The 24265-nt window shown below is 47.1% G+C and overlaps 1 protein-coding gene across 1 annotated transcript in view; it reads left to right on the forward strand.

The window, feature by feature from the left end:
• Nucleotides 1-24265, forward strand: part of mapkbp1 (mitogen-activated protein kinase binding protein 1) — a 216876-nt gene that overhangs the window by 128056 nt on the left and 64555 nt on the right. Inside the window, exons 5-8 of the mRNA XM_033026649.1 lie at nucleotides 10381-10551; nucleotides 12670-12807; nucleotides 13798-13980; nucleotides 21414-21574. Coding sequence (XP_032882540.1) covers nucleotides 10381-10551; nucleotides 12670-12807; nucleotides 13798-13980; nucleotides 21414-21574 — 653 coding nt within the window. The remainder of the gene's footprint in view (nucleotides 1-10380; nucleotides 10552-12669; nucleotides 12808-13797; nucleotides 13981-21413; nucleotides 21575-24265) is intronic.

The following is a 24265-nucleotide window of genomic DNA, read 5'->3' on the forward strand; positions in this document are numbered from 1 at the left end:
AAATCTTCACGCGCCATCTGCGTGACGTGCAAATGACGTCCAAATGGGACAGGCCCTTAAGTAAACAAGCTATTTAGCCTGAGGATAGAGGATAATGGAAAGCCTCTGGAGTGAAGCACTGTTCTGGTTATTGATTTAAAAAGTATATTTCGCTTTCAAATGCAAGGTAGGTGGAACATAATGTGGACAATAGTGAAGATCGACACAAAAAGCTGCAGTAACTCAGCGGGACAGGCAGCATCACTGGAGAGAAGGAATAGTTGACGTTTCGGGTCGAGACCCTTCTTCAGACATAAATATTCAGAAAATAGTGAGTTCATCCACTTCAGTAGAAAGAATTGAGCATTTTTAAAATGGTGGGAGACTGTTGGTGTTAAAGGAGACCAGACCGTCTTGGAAATCGCTGAAAGTTTACATGCAGGCACAACAAGAAATCAGGAAGGCAAATGCTTTCTGTTAATAGAGTCACATCTCTCCAAACATGTCCCATCCATGTACCTGTCTAACTGTTCCTTAAACGTTGGGATAGTCTCTGCCTCAACTACCTCCTCTGGCATCTTGCTCCATACACCCACCACCCTTTGCGTGAAAAAGTTACCCCTCAGATTCCTATTAAATCTTTTCCCCTTCACCTTAAACCTATGTCCCCTGGACCTAGATTCCCCTACTCTTGGAAAAGACTGTGCATCCACCCGATCTATTCCTCTCATGATCTTATACATCTCTACAAGATCACCCCTCATCCTGTCAATCCAAGAGGCCTGCAGAGGCTTAATGATTAAGTTAATACAAGTCAGAAATCAATGGATTTTTGGACACTCAAGGAATCAAGGGACGTGGGGTTTAATACCGTATGCCGAGGTGAAAGGTCATGCATTATTGAACGGCGAAATAGGTGTGATCAGCCAAATGTCTACTCAGTTTCTATTTCTTATACTTGTTTGTTTCCAATCATTTGTTTCCTGTTTTTAATAATGTATGACCTCTGCTTGCCTTTATGCTGTTGGAACCTTTCCAGAACGTGGCAACATCTGTCAGCCAGAAACCCCAGTGTTGTTACATCTGGAAGCTGTTGATACAGGGATGAGTGCCAGTCAGGTTCCTTCCCTTAGGGAAATAAGCCTAGACCAAAGGGTGCTTTTCAGCATCCCCCACCTACCTCCACTAAAGAGTTATCATGTCTCAATCCAGAGTTTAGATCAGTTTACTTTAGGTTAGAGATAGAGTGCGGAAACAAGGCTTTTAATGGAAACAAGGGAATGGAGGCATTTGTATCATGTGTAGGCAGAGTAGTTTAGTTTAGAGATACAGCGTGAAAAACAGGCCCTTCGGCCCATTGAATCCATGCCGACCAGCGATCCCAGCACACTGACAATGTCCTACACACACACGGGACAATTTTACATTATACCAAGCCAATTAACCTATAAACCTGTACGTCTTTGGAGTGTGGGAGGGAACTGGAGATCTCGGAGAAAACTCACGCAGGTCACGGGGAGAATGTACAAATTCCGTACAGACAGCACCTATAGTTGGGATTGAACCCCTGTCTCTGGGGCTGTACCCCTGTCTCTGGAGATGTGAGCAGATATCTTAGATTGACACTGCAGCTCCACGCTGAGGAGGAACTAAACTGCCGGATGAACGCTCTTTAAGCTGGAACATCCGACTGAGGTCCTGTTTGCCCTCTCGGCTGGATGTGGCCGCATTTTTGTGTTGGTCCTTGCTGTGAGCAAATCAGCTTTAAAGTTTCTAACATTACAACACTAGACGTTAACTGATGAGTTGGTGGCATCCAGATCCCATCTGAGGAGAGGTAACCACAGGTGGTCTTAGTCACCTCCCGCGGGAGATATATGAGGTCCGGTCAAGCCCTTTTGAGGTGAGGTGGAGGAAGGAACTGCAGATGCTGGTTTAAACCAAAGATAGATACAAAATGCCTGAGTAACTCAGCGGAACAAGCAGCATCTCTGGAGAGAAGGAATCGGTGATGTTTCGGGTCGAGTCCATTCTTCAGACTGAAGTTAGGGGAGAGGGAGATATAGAGATAAGGTGTGAAAATGAGACAAAGGGGATGGAGATCAAGGAAAATGTAGAATGGATCATTGTTAGCTGGGAGAAGGTAACAATGAAGCAACAGAAATTAAATGTAATCGGAGACAGTCAGACTGGTCGAAGAACTGGGAAGGGGAGTGATGGAGAGAGAGGGAAAGCAAGGGCTACTTGAAGTTAGAGAAGTCAATGTTTGTACCGCTGGGGTGTAAGCCAACCTAAGTGAAATAAGAGGTGCTGTTCCTCTAATTTGCGCTGGGCCTCACTCTGACAGTGGAGGAGGCCCAGGACAGAAAGGTGAGGTGAGTTGGTTGGTGGTCCCCATGAGCAAGAGTTTGAATCAATTTTCTTCTGGTCATTCAAACCTTTCTGAAGATCAGTGTTGACAGAATCAATTATCTTTTCCTGGAGATGCTGGCTCCTGAGAGGCAATTTCAGACATTAGAGTGATGATTGGCTGGAAAGTGGAAATCTGTCCCAATGATTGCACTGGTCGCCTCTTCTCTCTGTATATCCAGCTAGAACACGAACCAGACAATTTAAATTGGTGGCAGTCACTTCCAGTCATGTCCAGTTCATCACAGTATTGAAGAAAATATCTGTTGGAGCGGCTGACCTTAAACCAGTGTCTTAATGCTGATAGACACAAACAGCTGGAGTCACTCAGCGGGTCAGACAGCATCTCTGGAGAAAAGGAATAGATGACGTTTCAGGTCGTCTATTCCTCTTCAAATGCTCAATACTCTGTCAGATCAGAGGTGGAGCAATTTTCTTCACGGATAGGGCTGCTTCCACACAGCTCCAGAGACTCAACCTTGATGCTGATCTCTAGTGCTGTCTGTGTGGAGTTTCTACATTCACCCTGTGACCATATGTGTTCTGGAATCATCCCACATTCCAAGACCTGCTGGTTGATAAGTTAATTGGCTGCCATAAATCACCCTTGAGGGGCTGTCCCACTTGGGCGACCTATTTGGCGAGTTTAGAAGAGTTTGAAAAAATTACATGTTGATGACCTCCTTCGACTATGTTGAAGACCAGCTTCGACTAGGTACGACTAACTACGACTAACTTCGGGAAAAATTATACACCAAATAGTGGAGAGTGAAGATGACCTCCTTCGATCTCCTTCGACCTCCCTTCGATTATGATGAAGACTATCTACGACTACCTTCAACCACCTTCAACTACCCTCAATTACCTACGATTAACATGCCGACCTACTACGACCTACTACGACTAAGCCTACGAGTGAAAATAGTGTTGATTTTTTCCATGGCGACCTTTTTTTACTCGCGGGCATTTTTTAACATATTGAAAAAAACGGCGCGACCTAGCTGAGGCCTCGAGTACGCGGAGACCACTCTGGAGCATGAAGGAGAATTACGAAGACCTCGTACGACCTCGTGTCGACCATGCTGCGAGTATGAGTCGAGGGCAAACTCACCAGAACTCGCGGATTAGGTCGCCCAAGTGGGACAGGCCCTTTAGTGTAGGAGAGTGACAGGAGAGTCCCAGGGGAATTGATGAGAGTGCGGAGATAATTAAAATGGGATTAATGCTAATGGGAATTGGTGCCTGATAGTCTATGTGGATGGTGGGCCGAATGGTCTATCTTTGTATTATATGACTATAACAACCAGAGGTGATAGCTATTGTGAGCATCTTGGCTTGCATCGCACTGGGATCACATTCACCTCTGAGTTAGAATTGCCGTAAGTTCAATTCTTCAGAACCTGACACACACTCCAGGCTGATGACCAATTGAGTAATGAGGACATTCTTCCGTTAACATTGTAGCAAGCCTGGCTCTTGTGGGTTCAGCTTCCTGCGCCAGCTTTGCATAATCAACAACAATAGATCAAGCAAGGTTAGCAAGTTTGCTGATGATACGAAAGTGGGTGGTTTTCCAGATTGTGAAAAATTTCAGCAGGATCTGGATCGATTGGCCAGGTGGGTGGAGGAACGGTTGATGTAATTTAATACAGAAAAATGTGAGGTCTTGCATTATGGGACATCGAACAAGGGCAGGACCTACACAGTGAATGGTAGGCCTCTGGGTAGTGTTGTAGAGCAGAGGAATCTAGGAGTACAGCTGCATGGTTCCTTGAAGGTCGAGTCGCAGGTAGATAAGGTGGTCAAAAAGGCTTTTGGCACTTAGACAGAGTATTGAGCATAGAAGTTGGGAGGTCATGTTGCAGTTACATAAGATCTTGGTGAGGCCGCATTTAGAGTATTGTGTTCAGTTCTGGGCACCATGGTTTAGGAAAGATGTTGTCAAGCTGGAAAGGGTACGGAGATGATTAACGAGAATGTTGCCAAGACTCGAGGGTCTCAGCTATAGGCAGAGGTTGAGTAGGCTAGGACTATATTCCTCGGGACGCAGGACGATGAGTGGTGATCTTATAGAGACGTATAAAATCACAATAGAGCAGGTAGATGCACAGAGTTTCTTGCCCAGAGTAGGTGAATCGAGGGCCAGAGGAGGTAGGGGATTTAATAGAAATCTGAGGGGTAACTTTTTCACACAAAGGGTGGTGGGTGTATGGAACGAGCTGCCAGAGGAGGTAGTTGAGGCTGCGACCATCCCAACATTTAAGAAACAGTTAGACAGATATATGGATAGGACAGGTTTGGAGGGATATGGACCAAACGCAGGCAGGTGGGACTAGTGAAGCTGGGGCATGTTGGCCATTGTGGGCAATTTGGGCCGAAGGGCCTGTTTCCACTTTGTATCACTCTATGACTATGAATCTATTAGCTGCAGTCTTCTAATCTGACCTGAAGATGACCTACAAGCCTCGGGGGAAACAGTACATAATTCAAAGGAGTTCTCCTTGATATTCAAGCCAATAATAACCTCTCATCTAGTATCACTGTCAGGTGAATTCTGACTTTAGTAGGCCAGCAGCCTGAGTTAAGTCTGTTTCTGCTGCCAAGTCTGTTATCCACTGAGCAAAGGCCGATAGCAAGAGTTATCAAGGATCGGCGCGGCCTTTCCACGGAGACGCGCCCGGGACTTCAGCGGCGGGCGCAGCGTGGACTCTCGGCGTGGAGCAGGTGAGCCCTCGCTGGGGCTCGCCGGAGGGGAGCGCTCGGTTTCGCAATCCCGGGGCAGCCGGCAGCCTGAAGCCGCGGTCTGCAGAGTTCCAGCTGGTGCGGCGTCTACAGCCCGGGATCCCTCGTGGGGGACCCGGGGGGGGAAGAAGAAGCCACCACTGCCGGCCCGCGGCCAACTTCTACCGCGGGCCTGGCGTGAACTTAACATCACCCCTGGAGGGGAGCTTCGACCGCCGACCCTGCAGTCTACGGTGCTTCTGGCTGCGGCGGGGACTTTAAATCTTGACCGCCGGCCTGCGGCCTACACCAACTTAAAGCCGCGGTCTCCGGTGAGGAAGAGCCGATCCTGGACTGACTCTGAACTCTGGTCCTGTCCACGGGGGGGAAATGGAGGAGGACTGGCCAAATTTTGTGCCTTCCACCACAGTGATGAATGCTGTGGTGGATGTTTGTGTTACATTTTTTATGTGGTTGTGTGTTCTTTATTATTGTACCGCTGCTGACAACCCAAATTCCACCGACCCTGGTTGTGTGGCAAATAAATTCTATCAAATTCTATCAAATTAGAGTAACTGTCTGGAACACTGTTGATAGAAATGCTGGTTTATATAATCTATGTCTTTGCGTGCTTTAAAAATATGCTCCTAATAATTTCCAGATTGTTCCCAAACCCCGAGGATAGGATCAAGTAAATAAACCGTCCAAGGAACTCTCTGTAGAAACTGGAATTCACCCTAAACTTTCATGGGGGGGGGGGTGGGGGGACGAGGGGCAAGGTATATCTCCACTTTTCTTTTTCTTTTCTTTTATTCCTATATCGTTCTGCTTTGGTAGTTTAGGGGACTTTCCTTTGTACTTCTTCAATCTATCTTTTCACTTTTTACTTCTTTTCTTCTTGTTTTCTTTTTCTTTTCTTTTCTCATTTTCATAATTTAGGTTATAAGGTTAAAAATGAAGCTGTACAATAATTGTATAATTTTAGATGCCGAATGTTTTATCTCTGTACAATTGCTTCTAATAAAAAAAAAATTTTAAACTTTCATCACGATAATATCTGTATCTGCAAACAATAGCAGGAACTAGCCATTCAGCCACTGATGTCTGAACAGCTATTTAACAAAAACATGGCTGATCCTTTATCTAAACACCACTTTCCTGCACTAACCACATATCCCTAGGTTCCCTGAATATCCAAAAATTAATCGGTCTTTTTATTTAATTCTCCGTATCGCAATCCTGAATTGCTGACCCATTATTTTGAGATTCTAGACATTCCTTCCAGAGGAAACATCACCATTTAAGCATTTTGCATGTTGAAATTCAAAGTTTATTTGTCAATACTTTAACACATAACGATTCAGATATCTACCCAAGAGCTATTAGTTTAGTTTAGTTCACAGATACAGCATGGAAACAGGCTCTTCAGCCCAATGAGTCCACGCCGACCAGCGATCATCCGCACACTAGTTCTTTCCTACACACTAGGGACAATTTACAGAAGCTGATTAACCTACAAACCTGCACGTCTTTGGGATGTGTGAGGAAACCTAAGCACCGGGAGAAAACCCACACGTTCACTGTCAAGTCAAACTGTAATGAAAGGACTAATGCTAAATTAAAATCACAAGCGCACAATAGTAGGAAAAGAGCATATACCGTACAGGTGAAATGGACTTAAAAGGGGGAGGAGTATTATGTATGTAATAGAAGTGATGTTACCTGCCTCCAAGTTAAAGGGGGAGGAGTGTTAGGTATGGGATAATTAGGATAAGTAATTGGTGTCTTGTGATGTCTTGGGCAAGTACGCATGAGCAGGGGGAGACTGGAGGTGGCGTCCTGCAGTAAAGAAGCTTGTATGATCCTCCCGTGTCCGAGCCTTTATTCAAGACTGTTCAAAGCATCCGAATACACAACAATTGGCGACGAGGATAAAAGAACGAAGATAAGAACAAGGCCAGCAAGAAGAATCGAAAACAAAAGTTAAAAATAGAAGTAGTATTTGGAAACAAGTGGAACAGCACCAAGCCAAATGGTTTTGAATTGGCGCCAAAAAGGAAAAAGGTAGGAACGAGAAGCAATAGCTCAGGGAAGGGCTAGGAAAACAAGCAGGGGCAGTAAGGGTCACCAAGCACGGTGTCAGCTTACCTGGAATGTATCCAGAGCTGTGCAGCCCACAGCCAAGCCCAAGCAGCAGCCACAGACGTCGGGTGGGGGCCTAGTACCGTGAAGGCCACGGACAGGTCCAGAGAAGCCACCGACAAGAGGACCGTGTAGCCCACGGCCAGCCCCAGTAGCAGCCACAGACGTCAGGTGAGGGCCTAGTACCGTGTAGGCCACGGACAGGTCCAGAGAGCCACCGACAGAGGCTGAGTCTTCAGCCCAACCGGGAACAGTCAACCCGGTGGGGGGAGAAAACAGAGAAAGCCCGGTCGGGATCAGAGTCAGCCCGACCGTGAACAGAAAAGCGGACAGGCCCGCGAGAGAAGTTGACTTGCGGCTAAAACTTGAACAGTATAATCTAAGAGACTGTCCTAAAAACTGCCGCGATCGCCAGCAAAGGCATGCAGGACTGATTATCTACAGCACCCGATTAGCAGCCGGTTTTTTAACCTGCTAAAAGACTAAACTGTTAAATACCTTAAGACCTACAACATCCAAATGCCTTCAAAGTAATGGCTGAAGCAATAAATCAAGTGGAACTGTAAATTAATTGCTGAATCTGCCAAAATAAAAAGGGGGGAAAAAATGGAAAAGAAGTGTTTGGTCATTGAGTGAAATCCAGTTCATCATTTCGGGGTGGATGAATCAGATCCCTTTCAAGCGGGGAATCTGCACAAAAACATTAGAAGACTTGACAGTCACAGGGAGAGCGTACAAACTTTGTGCAGACAGCACCTGTAGTCAGGATAGAACTTGGGTCTCAAGCGCTGTAAGGCAGGAACTCTACCACTGCGCCACCGTGCCGCACTCTACCACTTTTATGTATATCACATGATCTTCAGGAACAATGGTGATCGGCCCCAATCTGATGCCTTTATTCAGATATATAATTGATTAATAGTGATCATATCAAAATGAACAAATATACGTTCAGAAGACAACTCGTGGAGCTGGTTCCTCCATTTATGTTAATTATCCTGACCTGGAAATTACCTACATTAAATTAACACCTTGGCTTTGTAACCATGCCCACCGATCTGGTCTTTTTCCTAACCATTGCTGGTCTAAAAGTCCAGAGACATGAGTTCTAGAAGCTCTCAAGCGGATTGGAAATTAAATTCAATTACTTAAATAGAGCTGGAATTAAAACATTGATAAGACCACTGAACTACCAGGTTCTTAATGTTCTCTGGGGAGGAGGTCTAGCATCTTTCCAGGGTCTGACCTACATGCATAGTTTAGTTTAGTGTAGTTTAGTTTAGAGATACAGCGCGGAAACAGGCTCTTCAGCCCACCTAGTCCATGCTGACCACCGATTCCTGCACACTAATACTATTCTACACACACGAGGGACAATTTACACTTATACCAAGCCAATTAACCCGCAAACCTGTATGTCTTTGGAGTGTGGGAGGAAACCGAAGATGTCAGAGAAAACCCATGCGGTCACGGGGAGAACGTTCAAACTCTGTACAGACAGCACCCGTAGTTGGGATCCACCCTGGGTCTCTGGTGCTGTAAGCACTGTAAGGCAACAACTCTACCGCTGCGCCACCGTGCCACCCTAATGCCGCCACCATGCGACTACAGACACCAGCAATGTTGATGAGTCTTTGCAATGGTCTATCAACCCATTTGTTCCAAGAACTATTGGGGATGGGCAATAAATGCTAGCATTGCCAGAGACACCCACATACCAAGAATACCCACATACAGAGACACCCACATACCAAGAATAGATATGTTGGAACCGAAATCCTTTCTCTGATTCCAAGCACTACAAGAAACTAATGCATATTTCAGGGTCGAACCAGAGCGAGCAGTTATTTATTTTCAAAATTGTTCTTTTGTGGCTTAAGTTCTTAAATAAAAGCTCTAAAGGAATGAAATAAAGAAAACACTGGAATTACTCAGCAGGTAAGGCAGCATCTGTGGTGAGAGGCCCTTCATAGGGACTGGCAAGATTTCAAAGCTCTGATAGATTAAAAAAATCAGAGGATGAGGGAATGCAGACACATAAAACTGCAGATGCTCGTATGCAAAGTTAAAACAAAGTGCTGGAGTACAAGACTAAGCACAGGCTCGGCGATCGGTTCACTGAACACCTCCGCTCAGCCCGCCTAAACCTACCTGATTTCCCGGTTGCTCAACACTTTAACTCTCCCTCCCATTCCCACACTGACCTTTCTGTCCTGGGCCTCCTCCACTGCCAGAATGCTAATTGGAGGAACACCACCTCATATGTCGCTTGGGCCAGCTTACACCCCAGCTGTGTTAATATTGACTTCTCCAACTTCAAGTAACCCTTGCTTTCCCTCCCTCCCCTCCCTTCCCAGTTCTCCAACCAGTCTGACTGTCTCTGATTACATTATATCTATTTGCTTTGTTGTTACCTTCTCCTCGCTAACAATGATCTATCATACATTTTCCTTGATCTCCACCCCCTTTGATGTCTTGTTCTCACACCTTACCCTTCCTTATCTCCGTATCCCCCTCTCCCCTGACTCAGTCTGAAGAAGGGTCTCGACCAGAAATGTCATCCCTTCCATCTATCCAGAGATGCTGCCAGCCTCGCCGAGTTACTCCAGCATTTTGTATCTCTCTGCTGGAGTAACTCAGCGGGTCAGGCAGCATCTCCGGTGGACATGCTGAGGACGAGGGAATGGTTGGAAGTGCTGGGAGCAGTCTTCCCAGCCATTACTCTTCATACCTTTCCAGCAGCTTCACGATCTTGCTTTCGACTCTGAGGTTTGTTGGCAAAGGGGAAAATGGTCAGGTCATGGGGGACAACGTGCTTGGCTCAAGGCTGGCCGGGGTGGACTGGTTACTGGGAACTCCACTGCTGGCCATTGAATGGGACCATCCAGCCAGGGCTGGGGTTTGGCGAATTACTTTCTGCCCTGGTGCTCACTAATGGCAGCCCCACAGTCAGTGTTAGCCGGGGAATGAGCAACGAGGGCTTCTACCGACGTGGGAAGGAAGAGAGTGAAGCTTCTGGGACAGAGTTTCCTTTGTGAAATGCCGTTTCCCTGAGTTACACAGATCATGAATCACCAGGTTTGCTGGCCGCTTCTTCATTGTCTCTTTTCTCCTCCTCTATGTTTTCAGAGTGGCCACATGCCCGCTGTTCGGGTCTGGGATGTCGTTGACAAGACCCAGGTGGCAGAGATTCAGGAGCACAAGTACGGGGTGGCCTGTGTGGCTTTCTCACCCAATGCCAAGTACATCGTCTCCGTGGGATACCAGCATGACATGATCGTCAACGTTTGGGCTTGGAAGGTACACGCAGCTGCGGCAATCACTCCAGTGACACAACGCCTCCTGTCCCTCAGATACTTACCTGAGGTTGGCCATTCATATCAGTGGAACAAACAGAGTGATATGGCTTCATGTGGGAGCAATGGCCCATGAAACATGTGTGTTACACAGATGTGTAGTGACCAGTGTGAAGTGTCAGTGTATTACACAGGTGTGCAGGGAACAGTATGCAGTGGCGAATGTGTTATACAGAGAGCTGTGTGTAGTTTGTTACACTCGGGCAAGGGTTCCCAACCTGGGGTAAATTTACCCGCCGGGGGTACATTTCGCCTACCCAGGGGGTAAATGTGTTGATTCTAGATTTGTACATATTTTTTCTCATTGACTGACTGTGTTTGGTTCTGGTATGCCGGTATCTGTTCATCAATAGTTGTTCATAAATAAATCAAACAACATTGTTATGTGCCATTAAAGTTGCCAGGGGTAAACGGGATGAAAAAGGTTGGGAACCCCAGCACTAGGAGATATGTTAAGTGAGTGGCCTGTTACACCAGGATCTGTGTGCAGTGAACAGTATGTTACACTAGGGGCAGTGTTAAGTGAACGGAGTGTTACACCTGGAGCTGTGTGCGATGAAGAGTATTTAGTGAGCAATGTGTTGCAGAGGGAGCGATGTTTAGTGCACGGTTTGTAGTACAGGGAGCTGTGTGCAATGAACAGTGTGTAGTGAGCAGTATGTCGCATTGGGGGCTGTGTATAGTGAACAGTAACACAGAGAGCTGTATGCAGTGAATAGTGCATTGTGAGCAGTGTGTTACACTGGGTGCCATGTTTAAAAAACAGTGTGTAAAAATCAAGGAGCCGTATTTACAGAAGAATATTACAGACCGCCTTACTGTATGTACTGAACTGTGTGCTTATAAAGGGTCTGTCCCACTTAGGCGGTTTTTTTAGGCGACTACGGGAGACTAGGCTGTCGCCACACGGTCATAGCGTTTTGGTCCTGTATGGTCGTGAGTAGTCTCCTCAGTCGCCCAAAGAGTCGTAGTGTTTTTCTAGTTGCCACTGGATTTTGAAATGTTCAAAAATTATCGGCGATAATGGGCTTGACGCCAATGAGCGTAGCTTGACTTCTCCTGACATAGGTGCTGTCGTAGTTGTCGCCAGGATGACGTAGGTTGTCGCCAGGAGGCGTAGGTTGTCGCCGGTGCTGACTTCGGTAAATTCCATTGGCGACTACCTACGTCAACCTACGTCAACCGGCGGCAGGTACCGGTGACTAAATTGCCTTAAGTTGTCTTCAGTTGTCGTAGCTTGTCGCTGGTGGACATAGGTTGTCGTAGGTGTGGTTGTAGGTGAATGTCCTAATGGGTCGCCGGTTGTCAGTAGCTTGCCGTAGCTTGACGTCGACTAGGTGGTAGGTTGTTGTAGACATTGTCGTAGACATTGTCGTAAGGGGGTCCAGTCGCCATTTTTTCGGCGACCGGCTACGACTATGACAGTCGCCGACAGTCGCCGAAAAAATCGCCCATGTGGGACAGGCCCTTAAGGAGCTGTATTAACAGAATGTTGCTCTATGACTAGATGTATGCATTAATAATGTTACACAGGGAGCTGAAATTAATGAACTGTTTGTTATACAGGGTGGTCTACGTACTGAAGAATATGTTACATGGAGAGCAGAGTGACAGTGTGATGAGTGCATCGGCACCGAATATTGTGTACTGTGATATTCAGATCATCCGTTTGGTTGTTGTGTGTTAGAGTCATAGAGTGATACAATGTGAAAACCGGCCCTTTGGCCCAACTTGCCCACACCGGCCAACATGTCCCACCTGCCCGCGTTTGGTCCATATCCCTCCAAACCTGACCTATCCATGTACCTGTCTAACTGTTTCTTACACATTGGGATAGTCCCAGCCTCAACTACCTCCTCTGGCAGCTTGTTCCATACACCCGCCACCTTTTGTGTGAAAAAGTTACACCTCGGATTCCTATCAAATCTTTTCCCCTTCACCTTAAACCTATGTCCTCTAGAGTGCCCATTACCTCATGAATAGTTAGTACATTATCTATGGTAGACAATGACAATCCTGATGCGGGCAAATGTGAAATGTGTGTCTCTTGCTTCATCCACAGAAAAATGTTGTTGTGGCAGCCAACAAGGTCTCGAGTAAAGTGACTGCCGTGTCCTTCTCCGAGGATAGTAGTTACTTCGTCACTGCAGGCAACAGGCATGTCAAGTTCTGGTATCTAGATGCGTCCAAAGCCTCAAAGGTGAGACCTCTGTCCATTATCATTTTCCTCCCCGGCCTCTATCTGCTTCTTTTCTAACTGGGTTCTTTCTCTGACTGGGTGTATATACCGAAACACAGGAACTGGAGTATTTAGTGTTGTCAGGAGGGCCATTCAGCCATTCAGTGAGTTCATGCTGGCTCACTCCAGCACAACCCCCAGTCCCATATACCTACTCTTCCTGCGCAGCCCGGCACATTATGCCGTCTCAAGACCCGATCCAATCCCCCTTTTGAAAGTCCAAAGTGACTCTGTTTCACCCTCTCATGTTGTCAGTCCTTCATCATCGCTGGGTCTAAATCCTGGAACGCCCTCTCCGACAGCACTGTTGGGAGTACCTTCAGCTGAAGAACTTTGTAGTTAGTAGTTTGAGAATCACCATCTTGTCAAGGGCAGTGAGAAATGAGCATCAGAGGTGAAATGAGCATCAAATTACCTTCTAGTCAGAGATGCTGCCTGTCCCGTTGAGTTACTCCAGCATTTTGTGTCCATTTTCGCTTTAAACCAGCATCTGCAGTTCCTTCCTACACGTAACTATTGATCTTTTTCTTCTTGCGTGTGGCGTGCGCAGCCTAAAGTTGAAGGACAACTTGTTCTATTGATCTTATTTGATTGTGCACACCAGACTGATTGCACAGGGCGGACCACGTGAAGGTTGCAATCACCCACCCCGTAACTATTGATGAAATCTATCTGCATAGTTCCATACTCCCTTAACTATCAGTATCTCCTGTTGTCTTCATGCTTCTTAAAATAACACTCAGGTGGGTCATTGGTGATCTTGAATGTATGATTCTCTATGGTGCTCATGGTCTGTGTTTCCATGTTACGAGGGCCCCTCTCTCTCTCTCTCTCTCTCTCTCTCTCTCTCTGTGGATGTATGTTTGCTGTGGTCACAGTGCCTCTGCAAGAGCCTCTCTCTCCCTCTCTCTCCCGGCCTGTGACAATCAGTGCCTCCGGCCTGTGTTTCAGGTGAATGCCACTGTGCCGCTGCTGGGACGCTCGGGCTTGCTGGGTGAGCTGCGCAACAACTTCTTCAGCGACGTGGCCTGCGGGCGCGGCAGGAAGGCCGAGAACACCTTCTGCATCACCAGCTCCGGCCTCCTGTGCGAGTTCAACGAGAAGAGGCTTCTGGACAAGTGGGTGGAGCTGAGGGTGAGCACCACTGCAAATTTCTTATTTTGCAGGACGTGGACCTGGTGGCCAGTGTGAATGGGCATGTGGGGTTGTACCGTCCCCTCATCGTTATTCTGATTCACTGGATTGTATCGCCTGTTACTCATTCCTCTCATTCCTACTTCAGTTTAGTTTATTGTTACTTGTACCAAGGTGCAGTGCTATCCAGTCTATCCAGTTATTACCTGCTATCCAGTCGGCCCAAAGACAATACATGATTACAATTGAGCCAATCACAGTGTATAGGTACATGATAAGGGAATAAAGTTTAGTGCAAGGTAAAGCCAGCAAAGTCCGATCGAGGATAGTCTCAGGATCACCAAAAAGGTAGATAGTACTTCAGCACTGCTCTCTGGCTGTGGTAGGATGGTTCAGTTGCCTGATAACAGCTGGGAAGAAACTGCCCCTGAATCTGGAGGTGTGCGTTTTCACACTTCTATACCTTTTGCCCAATGGGAGAGGGGAGTGGCCAGAGTGCGACGCGTCCTTGATTATGCTGCTGGCCTTGCCGAGACAGCGTGAGGTATAAATGAAGTCAATGGAAGGCAGGTTGGTTTGTGTGATGGTCTGGGCTGCGTCCACAATTCGCTGCAATATCTCGTGGCCTTGGGTGGAGCTGTTCCCAAACCAGTCAGTATTTTGGGATGATTGGGATGTCTGCAAGACCAGTATTTATTGGCCACTCATTGCGGCATAGCAAAGGCCATTTGATGAGTGAATCAATGCTCTGGAATCACACACAGGCCCGTCTGTGTAAGGGACAGCAGGTTTCCTCTTCTGAAGGTAATTGCAGCTGTTTATGGACATCCACTAGTTTTATGGGCTTCGTCATTTCTGCTGACCAACTGTTTTTAATTCCAGATTATTACCTGAATTTTAATCCCACACTTTCCATGGTGGGATTTGGATTCTGCCCTTGGATTTTTAGCCCAAGTCTATGATGACCAGTGCACGATTTAGCCACTGAATCACCACCATACTGTTCAATGGTGGGTGGGGGAAAAGTGTGCACATATAATGAGTGGGTGTGTTTTTGTGTGTGTGTGTTTGAGTGAATAACAATGTGAGTGTGTGCATGAGTGTGCTTTTGTGTGTATGAGTGTGAGCGTGTGTATGCACATGTGCATGATTGTGCTATGAGTGTGAGCGTGCGTGTGTGTGTGTGTGCACATTAATCTGTGTGCATGGGTATTTGTATGTATTGTCAGCTCGGTGCTCTGCTCGATGCTGCATCTCTAATGCTTGATTACCTCTCCTCTCCCGGCTGCTCCTGCCCATATTGACTTTGAAAAGAACACAGATAACACCACAGTAAGTTTGCATTCCCGTCTCAGCATCTCACTGCACCTCCCACTCTGATATCGCCCATTGTGTGTCTCCATTGTGTGCCCAACCATTGCAGGCAGCTCCAGCAGTTTGCAGGTTTAGGATCAGTACACAACCATCATGTCCCCCTGTTACTATGTATATGTGCTGCTGCTGAATGTGAGGTCCAGTATGTTCCCCCACATTCCTAACTCACCACCATTGCATCTGAGACTAAGAACATCTGGATTTAAGTTGTCTTTGGTTTCAAATCCCTGCATGGTCTTGCCTCTCCCTATCTCCATCATCTCATCCATCTCCCCCAAACACTCTGCTTCTGGGATAGATACAAAAGGCTGGATTAACTCAGCGGGACAGGCAGCATCTCTGGAGCAAAGGAATGGGTGACGTTTCGGGTCGAGACCCTTCTTCATACTTCTGGCAGTCTCTGTCTCGACCCGAAACGTCACCCATTCCTTCTCTGCTAAGTTACTCCAGCATTTTGTGTCGATCTTCAGTGTAAACCAGCATCTGTAGTTCCGTCATACACATTTACTTTGCTTCTTAGATCCTGGACAACTTCAACTTTCATCAGTCACCTTTGATGACCATGGCTCTGAATGAGCTCTGGATTCCCCATACCCTCCAACCTCCCTTTCCCCTGCCTCCCCACCTTCACTGTGCCACTCTTTGGCTGAGTTTACTTTAGTTTAGTTTAGAGATACAGTACGGAAACAGGCCCTTCAGCCCACCGTGTCCGCACCGACCAGCGATCCCCGCTAAATAACACTATCCTACACACACTACAATTTTACACATACACCAAGCCAATTAACCTACAAACCTGTACGTCATTGGAGTGTGGGAGGATACCGAAGATCTCGGAGAAAACCCACGCAGTCACGGGGAGAATGTACAAACTTTGTACAGACAGCGCCCGTAGTCGGGATCGAACCTGGGTCTCCAGCGCTGTAAGACAGCAACTCTACCGCTGCGCCACCTTGGCTGCCGGTCCTTTGCAACAGACTCCTGGAGGAAAGATAATGAGGATTTTATGTTGTCACGCAGTGAGCATTTGCCATCTACAGGGCTTGAGAACGTGATGGAAGCAAGTTCAGTGCAACTCCCAAAGGAGAACTGGACAAATACGTGGACAAGGGAAAATCTAGTGGGTGGGGGAAACAGTAAAAGGGGGTGCCGGATATTTCAAAGATGCCCATCGAGCTAGGTGGGTTGTGATTTAAACATTCCTGTGTTAAAACCTCATTTTGTTGCAGGATTAAGGTGTTTTCAGGTGCATTAGGTCATAAGGAATAGGAGTAGAATGCCATTCGACCCATCAAGTCTACTCCACCATTCAATCATGGCTGATCTGTCTCTCCATCCTAACCCCATTCTCCTGCCTTCTCCCCATAACCTCTGACACTCATACTAATCAAGAAGTTATCTATCTCTGCCTTAAAAATATCCACTGACGGCCTCCACAGCCTCCTGTGGCAAAGAATTCCACAGATTCACCACCCTCTGATTAAAGAAATTCCTCCTCATCTCCTTCCGAAAAGAACGTCCTTTAATTCTGAGGCCATGACCTCTAGTCCTAGACTCTCCCACTAGTGGAAACATCCCCTCCACATCCACTCTGCCCAAGCCTTTCACTATTCGCTACTTCAATGAGGTACCCCCTCATTCTTCTAAACCCCAGCGAGTACAGGCCCAGTGCCGACAAATACTCATCATAGGTTAACCTACTCATACCTGGGATCATTCTTGTAAACCTCCTCTGGACCCTCTCCAGAGCCAGCACATCCTTCCTCAGATATGGTGCCCAAATGCTCACAATATTCCAAAAGTGGCCTGACCAGCGCCATATAGAACCTTAACATTACATCCCTGTTTTGTATACAGGCCCTCTTGAAATAAATGCTGGCATTGAGTTTGCTTTCTTTATTACCGATTCGACGTGCAGATGAACTTTTTGGGAATCCTGCACCAGGACTCACAAATCCCTTTGCACCTCCGATTTCTGGATACTCTCCCCATTTAGAAAATAGTCCTCACTATTATTCCTACGACTAAAATGTATGTCTCCACACATTGCTGCACGATATTCCATCTGCCACTTCTCTGCCCACTCTCCCACCTGTCCAAGTCCTTCTGCAGGGTCCCTGCCTTTTCTACACTACCTGCCCCTCCACCTATTTTCGTATCATCCACAAGCTTTGCCACAAAGCCTTAAATTCCCTTGTCCAAATCATTAATATACAACATGAAGAGTAGTGGCCTGACCCAGCCACGACCCCTGAGGAATTCCGCTAGTCACTGGCAGCCAACCAGAAAAAGCCCCCTTTATTGCCACTCTTTGTCTTCTGCCATCCAGCCAACCTGCTAGTATCTGCCCTTCGATACCGTGGGCTCTCAACTTCCTTAGCAGCTTTACATGTAGCACCTTATCGAAGGGTTTCTGAAAATCTAAGTAAACTACATCTACTGACTAGGAACTGGAATTAAATTGTTGGGACCACAAAGAGTTATGAGAGACATCACCCTGTGAGTCAGGTGTGATGGTGAGAGTGCAATAGTGTGGGACATGAACCCACTGTTGTTTTGCCCTTTAGCCAAGATAGAGATCCATGCCCCCCCCCCCCCCCCCCCCTCTCTCAAACTGGATGCTCCTCATGAGTCAGCCCGCAGTGGGGTATTTAACTACGGCAGGTATGGCACACAAACATACAATTGGGTGGCACGGTGGCGCAGCGGTCGAGTTGCTGCCTTACAGCGCTTGCAGCGCCAGAGACCCGGGTTTGATCCCGACTACGGGTGCTGGCTGTATGGAGTTTGTACGTTCTCCCGTGACCTCGTGGGATTTCTCCTCGAACTTCGGTTTCCTCCCACACTCCAAAGACGTACAATTTTGTAGGTCAACTGGCTTGCTAAAATTATAAATTGTCCCTAGTGCGTGTAGGATATGTTAGCGTGCGGCGATCGCTGCTCGGCGCGGACTTGGTGGGTCAAAGGGCCTGTTTCCGCGCTTTATCTCTAAACTAAACAAAAAACAAACATCAGCGTGGAGACCCATGTATCCATGGAATTGACGGTGGGCTATGTAGCTTCATGCTAATCATTCCTGCTGGAGACATGCGCTCTAGTGAAACCCTTCACCCAACTCACTCCAAACTTTCCCAGCCCTCCCTTGCACCACTGAACTGCTATGACCTCTAGTCCTAGACTCTGCCACCGGTGAACTGGGAAATCCTCACTCAGTCTGGAGTCAGAGTGTACGGAGTCTGCACATGCATATTTACCAAGCAGTGCAGGACAGGATGGAAGGGAGGGGGAAAAGGGAAGTTAGTTTGTTTAGTGTTGACGGTTCACAGGCATGAAAGAAAAGTCGCCAGTCTACCGGAAAATAACTTCTGATGAGTGAGCCTTCTGAGGGAGTGATTGCTTCCATCCTGTTCTCTCATCCTGTCACTGAGTATAGACAACCTTCCCTGGCAGATTTACAAAGCGAAGAATTGTTAGACAAAGCAAAAAAACTTTTATTTGATCACAACCAGCTCTTTACTTCTTTTGAATCTTCTCACAGGATGCTTCAGTTCCTTTCCTTTCTTACATCAGTGTGGCCACCTTCCTTAGCAACCCATTTCAAAATTCCACAGGGCATGGGAGTCCTTTTTAATTCCTCACATCCCAGTTCTTATCTGAGCATCTTCCCAGCTAATTAAATCCATTAAACCTCCCGCAACCCTGAATAACTTGCCCAGAATCAGTCTCTCATAAAATCATAAGGTCATGTGATAGGAGCAGAATTAGGATATTCGGCCCATCTAGACTACACCATTCATTCATTCATGGCTGATATATCTCTCGCTCCTAACCCCATTCTCCTGCATTCTCCCCATTACCCCTGACATCCATACCAATCAAGAATCTAACTTTCTCTGCCTTAAAAATATCAATTGACGTCCTCCACAGCTTTCTGTGGCAAAAAATTCCACATTCACCACCCTGTGACTAAAAAAATTCCTCCCCATCTCCTTCCTAAAGGAATGTCTGAGGCTGAGGCTATGACCTCTAGTCCTGGACTCTCCCACTGGTGGAAACATCCTCTCCACATCCACTCCCTTCAAGTTTCAATGAGGTCCTCCCTCATCCAGTGCATCAAACGCTCATCATAGGTTAACCCACTCATTCCTGGGATCATTCTTGTAAACCTCCTCTGGACCCTCTCCAGAGCCAGCGCATCCTTCCTCAGATATGGTGCCCAAAATTGCTCACTATACGCCAAATGCGGTCTGACCAGCGCTTTATAGAGCCTCAGCATTACATCCCTGTTTTTGTGTACAGGGCAGCCCTCTCAAAATAAATGCTAGCAGATTTATCTCAGATTCCTTGTACGTAAAATGAACCCATCACCCTAGTTCCCAGTATTGACAATCTTGTCGTTCCTCATTGCTCCAGTTTTTGATATTCACATTGCACTTCCCGCAAGCACATTAATGTCCTTAAAACCTCAGATTCTTCCCATCCATTCGCCCCAACAAGCTAACATCAGGCACCAATGTTTCACAATTTCACCGATTCCAATCAAAAAGCAGTTATCTTACCCCCTCTTTCACTGATGATGTCGCAAGTCAGTCCTCATTGCTTGTGGCATCATAGCACAGGAGCAGTCATTTGAAAAGGGGGAATACATGGGCAGTAACAAATTATTTTTTAAAAAGAAAACATTTGCTGGAATTTTTCTTCGGGAAGAAATCAAAAGTGAAAAGCATTTATTTTTAACCAAAAACAAAACTGCTGATAATTAAGTATTGTCACAGTGCGGCACAGTGGCGCAGCGGTAGAGTTGCTGCAGAGCTTACATCGGCAGAGACCTGGGGTCGATCCTGACTACAGGTGCTGTCTGTACGGAGTTTGTACGTTCTCCCCGTGACCCGCTAGGGTTTTCTCTGAGATCTTCGGTTTCCTCCCACACTCCAAAGACGTACAGGTTTGTAGGTTCATTGGCTTGGTGTAAATGTAAAAATTGTCCCTTGTGTGTGTGGGATAGTGTAAATGTGCGGGGATCGCTGGTCAGTGCGGGTATGGTGGGCCGACGAGCCTGTTTCTGTGCTGTATCTGAAAACTAAACTAACCCTAAGTAATGATGTAATGTAGACGCAAAAAGCTGGAGTAACTCAGTGGGACAGGCAGCATCTCTGGAGAGAAGGAATGGGTGACGTTTCGGGTCGAGACCCTTCTTCAGACTGGTTAGGGATAAGGGATAACAAGAGATATACAGCAGATGGTGATGTGGGGAGATAAAGAACAATGAATGAAAGCTAAGCAAAAATGTAATGATGATAAAGGAAACAGGCCATTGTAAGCTGTTTCTAGGGCGAAAATAAGAAGCTAGTGCGACTTGGATGGGGAGGAATAGAGAGAGAGGGAATGCAGGGGCTACATGAAGTGACAGAAATTAATATTCATACAACTGGGCTGTAAGCTGCCCAAGCTAAATATGAGATGCTGTTCCTCCAATTTGTGTTTAGCCTCACTCTTAACAATGGAAGAGACTGAGGACAGAAAGCTCTGTATAGGAAAGGGAAGAAGAATTAAAGTGTCCAGCAACCGGGAGATCAGGTAGGTTCAGGCGGGTTGAGCGAAGGTGTTCCGCAAAACGATCGCCCAGTCTGCGTTTGGTCTCGCCGATGTATAAGAGTCCACATCTTGAACAAAGGAAGCAGTAGATGAGGTTGGAGGAGGTGCAAGTGAACCTCTGCTTCCCCTGAAAGGACTGTCGGGGTCCCTGGACAGAGTCGAGGGTGGAGGTAAAGGGACAGGAGTTGCATCTCTGTGGTTGCAGGGGAAGGTGTATACTTTTTTGCATATCTTTCATTCATTGTTCTTTATCTCTCCACATCACCATCGATATCTCTCGTTTCCCTTATTCCTAATCACTGAAGAAGGGTCTTGATCCAAAACGCCTCCCATTCCTTCTCTCCAGAGATGCTGCCTGTTCCGCTGAGTTACTCTAGCTTTTTGTGTCCATCTTCAGTTTAAACCAGCATCTGCAGATCCTTCTTACACATTGATGTAATGTAGATGTATTCCCCTTCACACAGACCACGACGGCCAACTGCTTGTCGGTCAATGAGGATTTCATCTTCTGTGGCTGTGCGGATGGGACAGTGCGGCTTTTCAATCCGGCCAACCTTCACTTCATTGCCACCATGCCTCGGCCCCACCATCTGGGCATGGACATCGCAGCTGCCACGGAACCAAGGTGAGAATCGGGTTGGGGGAAGGCTGTGCCGTGGAGCGCACGGTGGCTTGGGGGATGGAGTGGGGATCTTCCAGATGTGGGCTGGTTGATGATGGAAGGGTTAAGCAAGTGGTGGTGGGAGGAGGAGGAGCCTGGATGGGGTTTCTTGCGTATGGGATGGTAATTGGATAAGGAATGGCCATTGAAAGTGGTAGGATTTCAGTAGACTCAGTGGGACAGGCAGCGTCTCTGGATAGATGGAATGGGTGACGTTTCTTCAGACTGAAGAAGGGTCTCGACCCGAAACATCGCTCATTCCTTCTCTCCAGAGATGCTGCCTGTCCCATTGAGTTACTTCAGCATTTTGTGTCTATCTTCGGTGTAAACCAGCATCTGCAGTTCCTTCCTGCACGGTTGGATATCAGCGTTTGATGGGTGTAATTGGTGGATGGGTGAGTTTGAGGGAATGTGGTGATTATGTTGTATGAAGGAGTGGGTTGATGGGGTGTGTTGGGTGGGAGTAGGATTGGTGGGATGGTGGGAAATGGGGGTGTTAGGAGACTGGCGGCAGGGGGAGGGGCAGGTTGGAAGGGAGGGGTGGAAGGGATGGAGAGTTGGTGCAGATGTAGGTGTGAGCATTGCTGGAGTGGTGAATGTTTGGAAATCAGGGTGTGCATTGAGCAAAAATATTCTGGAGGAACTCAGTGGGCCGGGCAGCATTTATGAAGGGAATGGACATTTCAGGTCAAGAACTTTCTTCAGACTGATGTACTAGGAGGGGAGAAAGTTGCCACCAGATTAAAACAATGAACTCCCTCTTCCTATCCGATAACTTGCGGCACTTTCACCACAAGTGATGCAAGTGGGCAGTTAGTTCATCAACACCACATTTCCAGTGGTCCATTAATCTTCCAACCTGCATGTCTTTGAGATGTGGGAGTCTCAGAGAAAATGTAAAAACTCCACACAGACAGAACTACGCAGGCACAAGAGACTGTAGATGCAGGAGCTTGGAGCAAAATAACAAACTCCTGGAATAACTAAAAAAAAATAACAAAGTGCTGGAGAATCTCAGTGGGTCACGCAATTAGATTAGATTAGATTAGATTATTTAATGACCACACAGTCAAACTGGTGGAATTCAGGTTCAGTACAGGATGTTACAAGGTAGGCTGATTCCCGTCAAACATAACATAAAACACAACATCATACAATATACAGTACATGCATGGGGAGGATATGTGCTGTTGTCATAGTGTGTTCAGAATTCGGATTGCGTGTCGGTAAGAACTGTTTTTAAATCGAGATGTCTTGGCGGGCAGTGAGCTGTAGCGCCTTCCTGATGGCAGCAGGTGGAAGATGTGGTGAGCTGGGTGGGAGGGATCAGAGATGATTTTCTTCACCCTTGACACGGACCGTTTGTGATGGAGTGATTCTATTGATGGAAGGGGAGTGCTGATGATTTTGGATGCTTTGTTAACTATGCGCTGTAATTTATTGTAATGTAATTACATGTAATGTAATGTACAGAGGACGTGTCGGGTCGGGGCCTTTCTTCTGACTGATGGATGAAGGGGTAGAAAGAGAGGTGGGAGTGGGATAAAGCCAAGCAAGTGATAGGTGGATACAGGTGAGGTGGGTTGGTTGGCAGATAGTTGGAGTAAAGTGACAAAGAAGATGTGAAAAAGGGTGTCAGATAAGGAAAGGAGGAGAAACATGTAGAACCGGAGGAAGGGATGTGAGTGGAAGGGAATAGGGGATGGGGAGTGGCAGCGAAAGAGAGGATAAGATAAGGAAAATATGGGACTTGGGGATGGGATATGAGAATATGGAGGAGGGGGAAAGGAGCAGAGGAACTAGGTTGGTAGGAGAAATGGGTGCAAACATTTCTGGGGTGGTGGGCAGGGGAAAGAGAGGGCAAAGGGGTTTGGGGTAATATTTCATATAAGATATGAGAGTGGCAGAGAGTGTAGGGCCTTGGGCACAGACGGAGAACCATAGTGCGAAGCTGTGGAACTTAGGTACCTTAAATCCTGGTTGGTTAGATCTGCCGGGGACAACTCGCAAACAGTCGCCACACTCTGGCGCCATCGTGATTGTGTGATCTGCATTTCTGGACATCGGTGGGAAACTGGGAGGTCTCAGAATGGACCTGAAAACTACGTGGGATGCGATGGCGGTGAAGGCTAGTGCTGATTAGTAGATACGTGCTTGTTGTTCCAAGTCTGGGTCATCAGGCCATAAGTGATAGGAGCAGAAGGAGGCCATTTGACCCATCACCTCTACTCTGCCGTTCAATCATGGCTGATCTATCTCTCCCTCCAAACCCCATTCTCCTGCCTTCTCCCCATAACCCCTGTCAGAACATGTTCTAGTCAGAACATAGTCAAAGGACATGAGAGCAGCAGGGATCATAGAAGGGGAGCAGCAGTGAGAGAGGGTCTCACAGAAATCCAACTGGAGAGAGGAGGAGACCTTCGGTGTTCATGTGTTGGATGGGTTGATCGATGGGGTGATTGGTGGGTTGGGTGATGGGGTTGGGTGTGGTTGGGATGTTGGTTAGATTGCTTGGGTGAGGAGTTGGGGTTGGTCAGAGTAGGGGTGGGGGTGTGGTGGGTTGGTGGAGTTTAGTGGCATGTGAGGTTGTGGATTTTGGTCGGTTGGTAGAGGTAGGAGTTGCGGACGCTGGTGCGTTGGTTTGGGGTGAAGTTT

The sequence above is a fragment of the Amblyraja radiata genome, chromosome 9 (genome assembly GCF_010909765.2).
Source record: "Amblyraja radiata isolate CabotCenter1 chromosome 9, sAmbRad1.1.pri, whole genome shotgun sequence".
Taxonomy (NCBI): Eukaryota; Metazoa; Chordata; class Chondrichthyes; order Rajiformes; family Rajidae; genus Amblyraja; species Amblyraja radiata.